The sequence below is a fragment of the Podarcis filfolensis genome (assembly GCF_964270895.1).
Source record: "Podarcis filfolensis genome assembly, chromosome: 11".
Classification (NCBI taxonomy): domain Eukaryota; kingdom Metazoa; phylum Chordata; class Lepidosauria; order Squamata; family Lacertidae; genus Podarcis; species Podarcis filfolensis.
Genome location: NC_139613.1, coordinates 22,086,401 through 22,098,472, shown reverse-complemented (window position 1 = coordinate 22,098,472; position 12,072 = coordinate 22,086,401). Strand labels below are relative to the sequence as shown.

At 45.9% G+C, this 12,072-nt stretch overlaps 1 protein-coding gene across 2 annotated transcripts in view; it reads left to right on the top strand.

Moving 5' to 3' along the window:
* The first annotated feature begins 132 nt into the window (after positions 1 to 132).
* Positions 133 to 12,072, top strand: part of LOC310744542 (chondroitin sulfate proteoglycan 4-like) — a 36,692-nt gene continuing 24,752 nt past the window's right edge. The window contains exons 1-3 of one of the 2 annotated variants that reach the window (XM_083575993.1): positions 133 to 629; positions 5,370 to 5,533; positions 7,655 to 11,215. In XM_083575993.1, coding sequence (XP_083432119.1) covers positions 551 to 629; positions 5,370 to 5,533; positions 7,655 to 11,215 — 3,804 coding nt within the window. In that variant the 5' untranslated portion in view covers positions 133 to 550. Of the gene's footprint in view, positions 630 to 1,721; positions 1,835 to 5,369; positions 5,534 to 7,654; positions 11,216 to 12,072 lie in introns of those variants that run through there. The other variant, XM_083575994.1, reaches the window with a different exon arrangement.

Below are 12,072 nucleotides of genomic sequence, written 5' to 3'. Positions count from 1 at the left end.
GAGGCCCAGAGGTCAGTGTTGTCCATGGCACCCCTGACGATCAGTTTTGCCCATGGAACCTCTGACCAAGTTGAAAACCACTGATCTAGTGAACAACCCACAGCTGAGGCTGTAACTTTGCGACCTGTTGCTCTCCCAGTAACCCTCTGTCCAGCCATGCTGTAGTGTTTGATAAGAGGACGATGATGATAACAATAACAACAACAGGATGCCGCGTCCTTTGACTTCGCTCCCTTTAGAACCAGGCTTGCCCTTACAAGAAGAAAAGGTTCCGGGGCTGAGCCCAGGCCCAAACGCAGTCCAGAAGTGTAGCCAAGTTGTTCTGGGAAAGACCTGGCGAGGAGCCCCATCTCTGCACCGCCCGCCCGCCCGGCCCGGCCTCCCCCTTTCCTCGCCCCTCTGCTGTGTAACCTGACCTGAGCAATAAGCCCGCCAGCAGCAGAGGCGGCAGCTGTCGGCGGGCGGAGCTCCCACTCCCTGGCGCTGCAAGCGGGCGCCGCTCCCGGGGGCCTCCCGTCGCCTGCTCCCCTTTCCCCGGAGACGGGGCGGCATGGCCCCGGGCTGGGCTTCAGGGAGCGCCCTGTTGCTGCTGCTGCTGCTGCTCTCCCTTAGCCGAGAGGCGCTGGCAGGTAGGGTAAGAAACCACGCTGCCTGGTTGGGGGTGCCCGCGACACCCCCTTTCCCCGCCGTCGCAAAAAAAAGTCTGGGGACGAGGAGGGAAGGTGGGGGCTGCGCGGGCGGATCTGGGCCGCGCGGCTTCTACGGGGTTGCAGAGCTACCTTTGCCGAGGGCTCGCTCGGCTCCTCCCTTTGGCTCCCCGCTCTGCGCTCCCACCCGATTGGCCAGTCCCGGTTGCATTTTGCAAGAATGCAGTGCATGGCGCAGGCTGGCCCTCGAGGGCTGCGGCTCGTGCCCGCTGTAGCCTGGCAGCGGACATTCGGCTGGAGGAGGCGGGAGGGGAAGGCGCGCACGAAATGATAGTTTGGGGGCACGATGCGTGCCTGTTGTGGCGCGCGAGCCTGGTGCCAGGTGCCCAGGCTTATAATCGAAGCTAAAAGAAAACAAAGAAAACGCATGTGTCTCCTGGGAGCTTCAACAAGTTTTACAACCAAAGCAGTCTGCAGCTTGGCTGTATAGTATTGTTAACGCCAATAGTTTGGATGCAAAACTTCTTACTGAAATGGGAGATTGGATAAATAGACACACGCACACACCAGTGCGGAAGCAAAACTTGGTTTGTAAACCGGGACCTTAATCTCAGGTATTTAGGAGCAAGCCTAGGTATTTAGGAGGAAGCCACTAGTGGGAAGTTGCACTCTGCACGTGTTCAGATGCATTACATTGCTTCTCGTGCTCGAAAACTAAAACCTGACATAATAGCTTATTTCTGGAGTAGAATCCTGCTAGAACCTGAGAAATAATCGGCTGAGCCAAAGAGTGGACAGAGATGGCAAGTGCTCTTCCCCCCCCCTCCCCCATTCTGGTACTTTGGTTGCCTTTTGACAACCAAGGTTGATATCAACGTCATCAGAAGTGGAATGCAATGAAGTGACTACCACCTTTTTGCAGTGTATCAGCATCTAGCACAGTGCATTACGTTGGCTACATCATTAAGTGGTTGGCCAAGGCAAACAGCAGTTTTCAAGTTTGGAAACCCATGTACCAGGCGAGATGTTGACATGAGTTTCTCCTGCATCACACTATACCTTCCCCTCCCCTGTCAGTGCCCTTTTATTGGACAAGTTGTGTTAGCAAGATTAGCAAGTATTTGAGTTTCATAGGACTCTACCTAATGGATAACTTTGTGCGACTTCAAGATTATTTACCTTGCCAGGTAAGTCCCCTAAAAGCCATACTTTGAAGCAATCTGAGGCTTTTGGAATTACTTGAGAGTAGTCTTCAACGGGATGACATCAGGCTTAAGGCAAGTGCTCTGTTCAAACTGGTTTGCAGACTGAGCTGTTCATCTTGCAGTTCTCCATTCCAGGAAAAGAACTTGCAGGATCAGATTTCTGAATAATTAGATTCTAAATTAATTCATGCTGAGCCTTACAGTATGATAGATCAGGCTTTAGCTATTTGACCATAAAGGACAGAAGATGTATTGCCTCTTTGATCTTTAGTATTTATGCTGCATTTTTTTTTAAATCACACATCATTAAAAGGTTTTGGAAGCAAATCAAAACACTTGAAATCAATAGTAGTTTTTTCATTGACAGTAATGGGATTTAGATTGCACCCTTTGGACATGATTCAGAGGTACATGCCTGTAGCACATCAAATATATTTTCTGCTTTTCCCAGTTAATCAGAAGCTTCCTCCCCCAGCCCTATACCTCAAATTGGCTTTTAAAACATCATTGAAAAAAGAGCATTGTGGATTTCTATCAAGAGAGTTGCTGATAGGAATAGTGGCTGTAGTAAGTTACTGTCTTATTAATTCACACTAAACGATCAAGTGCTTATGTGGCACCTGTATTAGTGCCAATTCCGCTGATCAAAGCAGTCAAATGGGTACACGTAGGTCAGGCGATCTCATAGGTGAACTGCTCCCAAGTTGTTAAGGGCATTATATACTAATAGTAACATCTTGGGGATGCAGGTGGCGCTGTGGGTTAAACCACGGAGCCTAGGACTTGCCGATCAGAAGGTCGGTGGTTCGAATCCCTGTGATGGGGTGAGCTCCCGTTGCTCCTGCCAACCTAGCAGTTCGAAAGCACGAAGTGCAAGTAGATAAATAGGTACGCTCCGGCGGGAAGGTAAACAGCATTTCCGTGCACTGCTCTGGTTCGCCAGAAGTGGCTTAGTCATGCTGGCCACATGACCTGGAAGCTGTACGCCGGCTCCCTTGGCCAATAAAGCGAGATGAGCGCCGCAACCCCAGAGTCGGCCACAACTGGACCTAACGGTCAGGGGTCCCTTTACCTTACCTAACACCTTGAGCGCAATCTGGTAGCAAATGGGCAGCTCTCTGAGCACAGGTGTTCTATACGCTACAAGGCCTCATCCTGCTAGCTATTGTGCTGCAACATTCTGCACTAACTGCAGCTTCTGGATGAAGCGTGAGGGAAGCCCCACATAAAGCGCATTGCAGTAATCCCGTCTGGAAGCAAACCAACACAAGAACTACTGTGACAAGGCTTTCCAAGAATGGCCATAGCTGTCAAGCCAGGCTCAGTTGGTAAAAGGCACTTCTAGCCATTGAGGCTACCTGAGCCTCTCTGGTGACACACCTGGAGCCAGAAGCACCCCCAAACTGTGAAGCTGTTCCTTCAGGGTGTGCACAACCCTATCCAGAGTAGGCAACTGGCCAATTTTCTTCAGCCAAATTGATACCTTGTGTTAGAACGTCTTAGCACTAAAACGGAAGACAGAAGTGCCTGGCGTGCTCTGGTCCATGGGGTCACGAAGAGTCGGACACGACTAAACGACTAAACAACAACAGCACTAAAACGAACCAAAAATGTCACAGGTAGGGATGTAAGATGGCATAGTTTTTCTCCACCCTATATTAATTGTATGTTACAAGGCATTTGCAACCCTGTGAACATTTGCTGAGGTTTAAGACCCACTGAATTTTCCTGGACCCTATTTTTGGATAGGCATCCCCAGGATTGCTTTGTAAACATTTTCATTTGAGTAATTTTAGATTTTTTAATTTCTGCTTCGCTGTTACTTTAAAACATGCTAGAATGATGCTTGAAGCACACTTTGGGTGTGCAGGAGGACCAGGCAGGTAGACCCGAGGCAGCTTGGTTGGATGTGCCACTGTAGGGCTGAGAGTGCCTTTTGTCTCCTCAAGCCCAGCCAGGGGAACTGGATTTGTGACACACAACTCCCAGAGCTGTTGTTTTCATATATGGAGACCACTTTCAGCTCTTCTTTGTGTTGCAACCGAAACATCAGAGAGGCTTCCTCTGGCACCTTACAGACTAACATGAGCCAGGTGCACATTGTATGCACACAGGTACACATCTAGGCAGGCTTCAAGCTTGAAGGGCCCTGGGCCTAGTTCCCTTGTAACCTGGGCCAGTCCTCCGTGGGCTGTAATGTAATATAAGCCTGTAATAGATGCTGGGGAACCACCATTTTTATTTCCTTCAATGCCCCTGACATTTTTCCACTGGAGGAAAAACAGCTGCAGGTGGCAGGCAACCTCTCTCTCTCAGCGCTGATTACTGTTATTATGGTAGTGTTTTGGAGATTTGCGAATGCCATTCATTTGCAACGTACTCACTAGAGGGTTTTATTATCCTGGTTGCTGTTATGCAGTAAAAAAAATCCGTTCAGAGCTATAAGGTGCAGCTACATCGTTAACCATTCTCCTAACAGCTTTTGTGAGACCTATAAAACAAGTAAACTAACCGAGGCATGATTATTTAGGAGACCACCTTTCGCCACATACTTGTAATCTCCTCTGTCTTCTGTGAGAGAGAATGAAATAGCACAGAAAAGAAATAGTTGTAAAGCGCTTTGCACATATAAAGGCCATAGCATATATGATTAAAAAATAAATTGCTTCCCATATTTCAAATGCGTTGTATTTCAAAACCTACCTGCTTGGCTTTCGGACAGTCTTTGGGAGAGTTAAATCAGCAACAGATGGGGAAATGAGATTGGTGGGGTTTATTTTGTTTTTCTGAGGTTATTTGAGCCAAGCCTTTGGGGTGGCTGGTTGATAAATTTCATTAAAAACATGATGCATTATGTGTGTATATATTTGACTAAAAGAAGAAACAATTTATTTCCTTTTAACTCATGTAACCAGATGTGAGCTGTGGCCAGGCAGATTTCTTTTTTGTTTGTCTAAGCACAACATAGCAGTAGAGACTGAACCATGGTTACAGTTCAGACGTAATGGGAAACTGTGGTTCTGCAAACCTGGCTGTCTTGCAGTGAATCCAAGCACTGAGCTTCACATTCTGAAAAAGGATCCTCCCATTTCTGAATGCAAGTGGTGGTGTGCATGGAGGAAAGGTCCTGATTAACCACATCTCCTTGTTCATGGGAAGCTATTATGGCAAGGAGAATACTAACCTAGATTTCTTCCCAGCATGCTAATCTCCTCTGTGCTTCTGAAGCCTCTTTCTATACTTTCTTCTTTGACAAAAGCTGCCACTCTAGAAACTGCCACTCCTCAAGCCTGTCAGGATTAGGGAGCTCACCACATCACAACCTATGCTGTTAATGGTGGTGGAATGTGGGACACAAACTCATAGTAAACATTATGCAAGCCATAAAGCTTGTGGACTGGGAGGAGGAATGAATTCTGCACATTTTTGCTAGGTGTACCATCTGCATATAATGTGTGGAATCCATTATTTATAGGCAAGCGTGCAATAATGTTCTCTTCTGATCTTTGCTTTTTAGTATCATTTTACGGCGAAAGCTATGTGCATTTAAACATTGCCGAATCGTCCTCAACAACTTCACTGAAATTACGTTTTCAAACAAGCAGACCAGATGGGTTACTTTTTCTTGCTGCAGGAAAAGACATTTATTTTTTGGTGGAACTACATTCCGGAAATGTGCAGGTAAGATTCTGTGCGAACAAAGGTTCTTATGAGCCAGACAGTTTGCCTGTCTAACTAAGCACTCCCAATTTCGAGGGAACGGAAGGTCCTCCGTGACAAAAATTACATTTGCCAGCACTGGTAAAAGCAAAAACGACCTGAACTTTCCATTTCCTTTTGATTGTGGCGCTTTTGCTTTGGTTTTGGGAGTGGCTCGCCAAGGTCTGAGGCAGGGACATTCTCCAGCAAGACCACCAGGAGGAGCTGTTGTTGGTTGGAACTACCCTCCCAACACTGGCATTGCTGTTTCTTACCTGGACTATGTGGGGAGGAGGCAAGGTATCAGTAGGGTCCGGGCTATACAAGAGTGCTGGATTGATTCTGCCAGTGGGCCATGCAGCCTGACCTTGCCATTGCTCTGCTTTGCCTGCACGCCATTCAGGTAAGCAGCAATGGTGCTGGCAGCAGGGGGGTAGCTCCACGGCACCGCCTTACCAGTTCCTCAAGGCCATTGAGATCCTTTTTAACTGGCAATGCCAGGCATTAAACCTGAGGCTTCGGGCACAGAAAGCATGAGTTCTGGGCCTTCCAGCATTAGGTAATGCAGGCTCCATTTGGTTGAAATTAAAGCTATAGGAATTAAATTAAATTAAATTAAAGCCTGGCGTGCTCTGGTCCATGGGGTCACGAAGAGTCGGACACGACTAAACAACAACAACAAAAGCTATAGGAGCAGATTATATGGTGTATTTATACCTCAATATTAGGACCAAATGGGACGCGGGTGGTGCTGTGGGTTAAACCACAGAGCCTAGGACTTGCTGATCAGAAGGTCGGCGGTTCGAATCCCCGCGACGGGGTGAGCTCCCGTTGCTCGGTCCCTGCTCCTGCCAACCTAGCAGTTCGAAAGCACGTCAAAGTGCAAGTAGATAAATAGGTACCGTTCCGGCGGGAAGGTAAACAGCATTTCCGTGCGCTGCTCTGGTTCGCCAGAAGCGGCTTAGTCATGCTGGCCACATGACCCAGAAGCTGTATGCCGGCTCCCTTGGCCAGTAAAGCGAGATGAGCACCACAACCCCAGAGTTGGCCACGACTGGACCTAATGGTCAGGGGTCCCTTTACCTTTACCTATTAGGAGCAAGGCACAAAAGACTGCCTATGCCCTGCTCATTTCACACGAACGCTAGATACATATACTGGAGCAACTATTGACACCTTTCCTTCTCATCAACTATAAGCCATCTGTTCTTCCAGAATAAGAGCGTTGTTTCATGGTACAGACAGGGATGCTTTGAAAGTGGCTAGGACCTACAGTCATTCACATAAGGCCATGGCCATCCTGGGTTACAGCTAGTGAACTAACCACATCACATGGCTGCTTGGGTGAGGTGGTGCCAGTTGAATGACTGCAGGAGGTTTTGGAGGGGGAAATGTAGATGGCGCATTTTATGATTCATTTGTACAGCGTTAACTGACTTTGCGGAGTTTACAGAGCTGCAGTACGTATTAGGTCCTGATCCAAAGGACTTTACATTCTGAAGTTCTGTGGCTACTCTTTTTCAAATGGCAACCCAAAAAGAAAACGGGAAGATAAGGTATTACCAGTGCTAATTCATACAGTTCATGTGACAAGGATAAAGTGCCATGAACATGGATGATGATATTTGTAAATGCATAAATAATACAAAAAGCATGGTTTAAATTGCAGTTAAGTGATCAGGGCTAAGATTGCATCATGCACTTGAAATGCTTATCGATTGATCTGAAATATTTATTTACCACCTTTCTACTTTGTTTTAAAGTGCTTAAGGCAAGTTATTTCCTTTCTTATCCTAGTCTGATTCAGATGCAATGCTAAACTATGACTTAGTGTAGGGGGTAGGCAGCTTTGAAGATGTATTTCTTTTAAAGGCAAGGTGTCTGCACTGATCCCAAGAGTTGCCTCGTATCTATATCTGTGTTTCATGCATGCAGTTAGTTTAGGCTGCAATCTTAAGTGCACCTACCTAGGAGTAAGACCCATTGAAACCAGTAGGACCTACTCCTGATTAGAAATTGTTGTGCTTATGCTGTTTGCTATCTTTTTCTTAATGCATTTCCTAACTCATTGGAATAATTAAAACTATATCCTTTTTTCTGTAGGTGAGAATCAATCTTGGAGCAGGAGAACAAGTCCTCCGTTCCCAAGGAAGTTCCCAGCTGAATGATTTAACACAGCACCTTATAGAAGTCCATTGTGAAAGAGATAACGTTATACTGGTGACTAACAAAAAGGATCAAGCTGCCACAAAATTGCCCGGTGTCCTGTTTGAACTAAACTTTCAACACGGCCTCTATGTTGGCGGAAGTGGTGACCTTGATGTTCCTTACCTCAGTGGCGCACAAACAAATTTCCGCGGATGCATTGAAGATGTGATATTTAACCAGCATGACATCCTGTCATCCCTGAGACCTTCTCCTAGGTTTAAAAATGTCCACGAAGTGTCACTGGGCTGCAGCGATGAATTTTTTGCAGGTGAAGAAGAACCTATTAGTTTCTTTAGCTCGAAGTCGTATGTTTCTTTTCCACTTTGGAACACCCAGACTGAAAGAGTCTTTGAGTGTACAGTGCAGACCACAGCTCAGAGAGGCTTGCTGCTGTACAGTTCCGGTCCAGCAGGAGACTTTGTTGGAATGGAAATTGAAAATGGTCTAATTAAAGCTCATCTTGGAAAGGGAAAGAACAGATTTCAGCTTTCTTCCCTTAGCCCTGTCAATGATAGCCAGTGGCACTCTGTCAAACTGAAAATCTCTGCAAAATATATTGAACTCGTGCTAGGCAAGGAAACAGTGAAAAAATCATTACCCTCACACACTAAGCTTCCTGTCCTCAAGGAGGCCTTTTATATAGGTGGAGTAAATGATATTATCCGTGCCAGAGTGCTGAAGCTGGGGTTAACCTCACTTGCTGGGAGATATGCTCAAGGGGGATCATTCAGAGGCTGCTTGAGAGATTTGAAAATTAACTCGGAAAGGAAATCCTTGAAGGATGTTCTTGTGACTAAGGATATTTCACCAGGATGCAAAACCAAGAGCGCTTTTAGTACAAATCCAGTTGTAGCGGCTGAAAAACAACCTGTTGGAACAGCAGCTTCCATGTCTGCTGTCAGTGCTGTAGCATCCAAACTCCACGGGAAAGAGAGCCACGACCACTTTGTAGTTGTAAACAACTTGATTGTTCCAGAGGGTGGGCAAGCAGCGCTTGAATCTAAGCACATTAAAGTCAACGTCGAATTCAAGAAATTAGGGATTCGGCAGTCGCAAATCCTTTTTAAAGTTAAAGACCAGCCATCTCATGGCTATTTGAGGTTGGATGTTGAGTCAGAGCAGGAAGAGTCTATATTCACCATGCTAGATTTATGGCAAGGCAGAGTTCTGTACGTCCACGATGGCTCTGAGGAAAGCTATGATTATTTTACTTTCTCAGTTTCTACGAGCAGTAAAAAAGAGATGCCTCCATATTTGCAAGGAAACAAGAACTACATGTTCACCATTACAGTGAAGCCAATAAATGATGCTCCAGAGCTCACACTCCCCAATGGAAACTTGTTTCTTCTTTTTGAGCACTCAAAGAAATGCCTGGGTGTAGATGCAATAAATATTTTGGATGATGATACAAGTGCTGCAGATCTCAGTATTACAGTCCTGAATGCAGATGCTGGATTTCTAGAAAATTCCAAGATGCCTGGCAAGGCCATTACTGCCTTTCCTTACAGAGACTTACAAAATGGTAATGTTTTCTTTGTCCACACTGGAGCCAAGAACTCCAGGATTGTTCTGCGAGCGAGCGATGGGGAAAAAGTCAGCAACACGGTTGTGTTGCGTGTCATGGCAGTTCCCTTAGAGTATAAGTTGGTCAACAACACGGGGGTGGATACGCTACAAGGCGAAGCAGCCTTGATCAGACCCAGCAATCTGGCCATCGAAACAAATGCCTTCCAACAAGAGCTGGATATACGATACGAGATCACAGAGCCGCCCCGTTATGGAGAAATTCAGAGACAGCAAGCCGGTGGAGAATGGAAAGAGGCAAACTCTTTTTCTCAACGCTCCATTGAACGTGGCCGTGTGAGATATGCTTCTACCTTCAAAGAAATTCTGCAAGATAATTCCCTTGAACACTTTAAATTCAAAGTTAGCATTGGCAGCAAAAGAAGCGAAGAGTTTCTGTTCCCGGTCATGGTGAAATGGTTGAGGTTCAATTTATTGAGACATGTGCCACTAGTAATTGACAAATCAAAGAGGGAGTACCTTAGCTCAGATCATCTTCTTGCTGTGATAGGAAAAGTAGAAGTGCCAGGAAATGAACTTTATTACAAGTTGCAGTCCTTGCCTGAGAAAGGAAGCCTTCTGCTTTATAACACACCTTTGCAAATAAATTCAACATTTAGCCAGCAGGACATTTCTGATTATAACGTAGAATATCAGTTAACAGAGTGGCCCCGCGAAGAAACGGAAGACTCCTTTCGTTTCTTAATTTCTACAAAATATGTGGAATCAAATATCTATGATTTCAGAATCAGCATTAAAGCAGACCCACGAAACATTCTTTTGACAAACAATGGCCTCAGTGTTACTGAGGGTGAAGGGAAACTGATCACGAAATCAGAATTATTTGCACAAACCTTCACCAATAAGACCTTCCAGTATAAAGTTACAAAGAGTCCACGTCATGGAAAGTTGATGCTTATTAATCTTTCAGATTCCCAGGAAAGTAACAATAACATTAGCAGTTTCACAGATCTGGATATAGTTGGTAGATATCTCATGTATGTACACGATGGTTCTGAGACGCAATATGATGAAATCCATATCACAGCAACTGCCAAGGAGTCGGAGGAACAGGTGAGCTCAGACCCGGAAATGGAACCCCCTTTATCGGCGGAGATCAAATTTAACATTTCTGTCCAGCTGAAAAATGATGAGAAACCACTTCGTGCCGTAGATAAGGTATTTCATGTTGTTAAGAATGGAAGGAAACTGCTGACCTTGGCTGACCTTTGCTACCATGATCCCGATACTGATTTTGATGATAATCAGTTATTGTACACCAGGCGTGGCATTCCTAATGGAGACTTGGTTTTCGTCAATGAAACGTCTCGTAGGCTGTATCAGTTTAAGCAAGAGGACCTGGCACAAAGGCGAGTCCTGTTTATGCATCGTGGGGCAGACTACGGTCGCTTTGTGCTGTTTGTGACTGATGGGAAGCACTATACTTCCTCACTCCTTGAAGTAAGTGCTTCTGACCCTTACGTCCGTCTAGCAAACAACACTGGGTTATTGATCCAGAAAGGACGAGAGGGAGTGATCACCACAGCTAACTTGAGCGCTGCCACGAACCAAGATATTAGAAGTGAACACGAAATTACGTTTGAGATCTCTTTACCTCCAAAGTATGGACAGGTCTTGGTAAATGATTTAGCAGTGGGCACTTTCACTCAGCATGACCTCAAAGTAAGGCACGTGACGTATAGACATGATGATAGTAACAATTTGGTTGACACGTTTAACTTTACAGTTTATGCTAAAGGTGCCCAGTTGGATGCCGAAATGAACATCCGCATATTCTTGGAAAGTCATCAGCGTCCACCAGTGATCGTAAATAACGTCAGACTTTTGGTTGAGGAAGGGAAACCAGTCAAGATCACTAAAGGGAAATTGCTGGTAAGCTGAAGTTGTCTAATCATTTTAACAATATACAGTGGTACCTCGGGTTACATACGCTACAGGTTACATACGCTTCAGGTTACGGACTCCGCTAACCCAGAAATAGTACCTCAGGTTAAAAACTTTACCTCAGGATGAGAACAGAAATCGTGCGGTGGCAGTGGGAGGCCCCATTAGCTAAAGTGGTGCTTCAGGTTAAGAACAGTTTCAGGTTAAGAACGGACCTCCAGAACGAATTAAGTACTTAACCCGAGGTACCACTGTATTTTGAAGCCCAGTGTCAGGTGGTAAAGGAACCATCTCCCTACAGCAGGTTGCCAGGAACGGATAAGGCAAGGGAAAGTCCTTACCGGCTGCTTTTTATTCAATGTTTACAGAGTGAGGCTTGGAATGCAGCCTCTTGGAGTAATATTGTTGTCCCAAGTGACTCTCCACCCTCTTTTTCTTCCACTTCCTCATTTGTCACCTTCTCCCCTATGGGTGGTGCAGAGGGCCCTTTGCTTCTGAGCCCTTTGCTTTCCCACTTTCTTGGAGAGGGGGGTAGTCTGGAATGCTTTCTAAAGACACCGTGTCCATCAGCTGTTGCCCTCATGGTTCTTCCTATTCCTCCTCTCCCGTTATTTCCCAGCTTTTCCCCTCATCTGCCTCTGATCTGTGACCCTCCCTCAAACCCGTGTTGTAATTCTGAACTGTCTCCTTCTTCTCTGGAAGGGTCAGGCTGGGGAGGCAGTCTCCCCCATTCCTCCTCTGCCCAGTCCCTGACACCCAGAGGAAAAGCCAAGCGGAAATGTGACCCATGAGCTGAAAAAAAAAGGTTCCTGTCCCTGTTATTAGTAGGCGTGATGCTTCTTGTC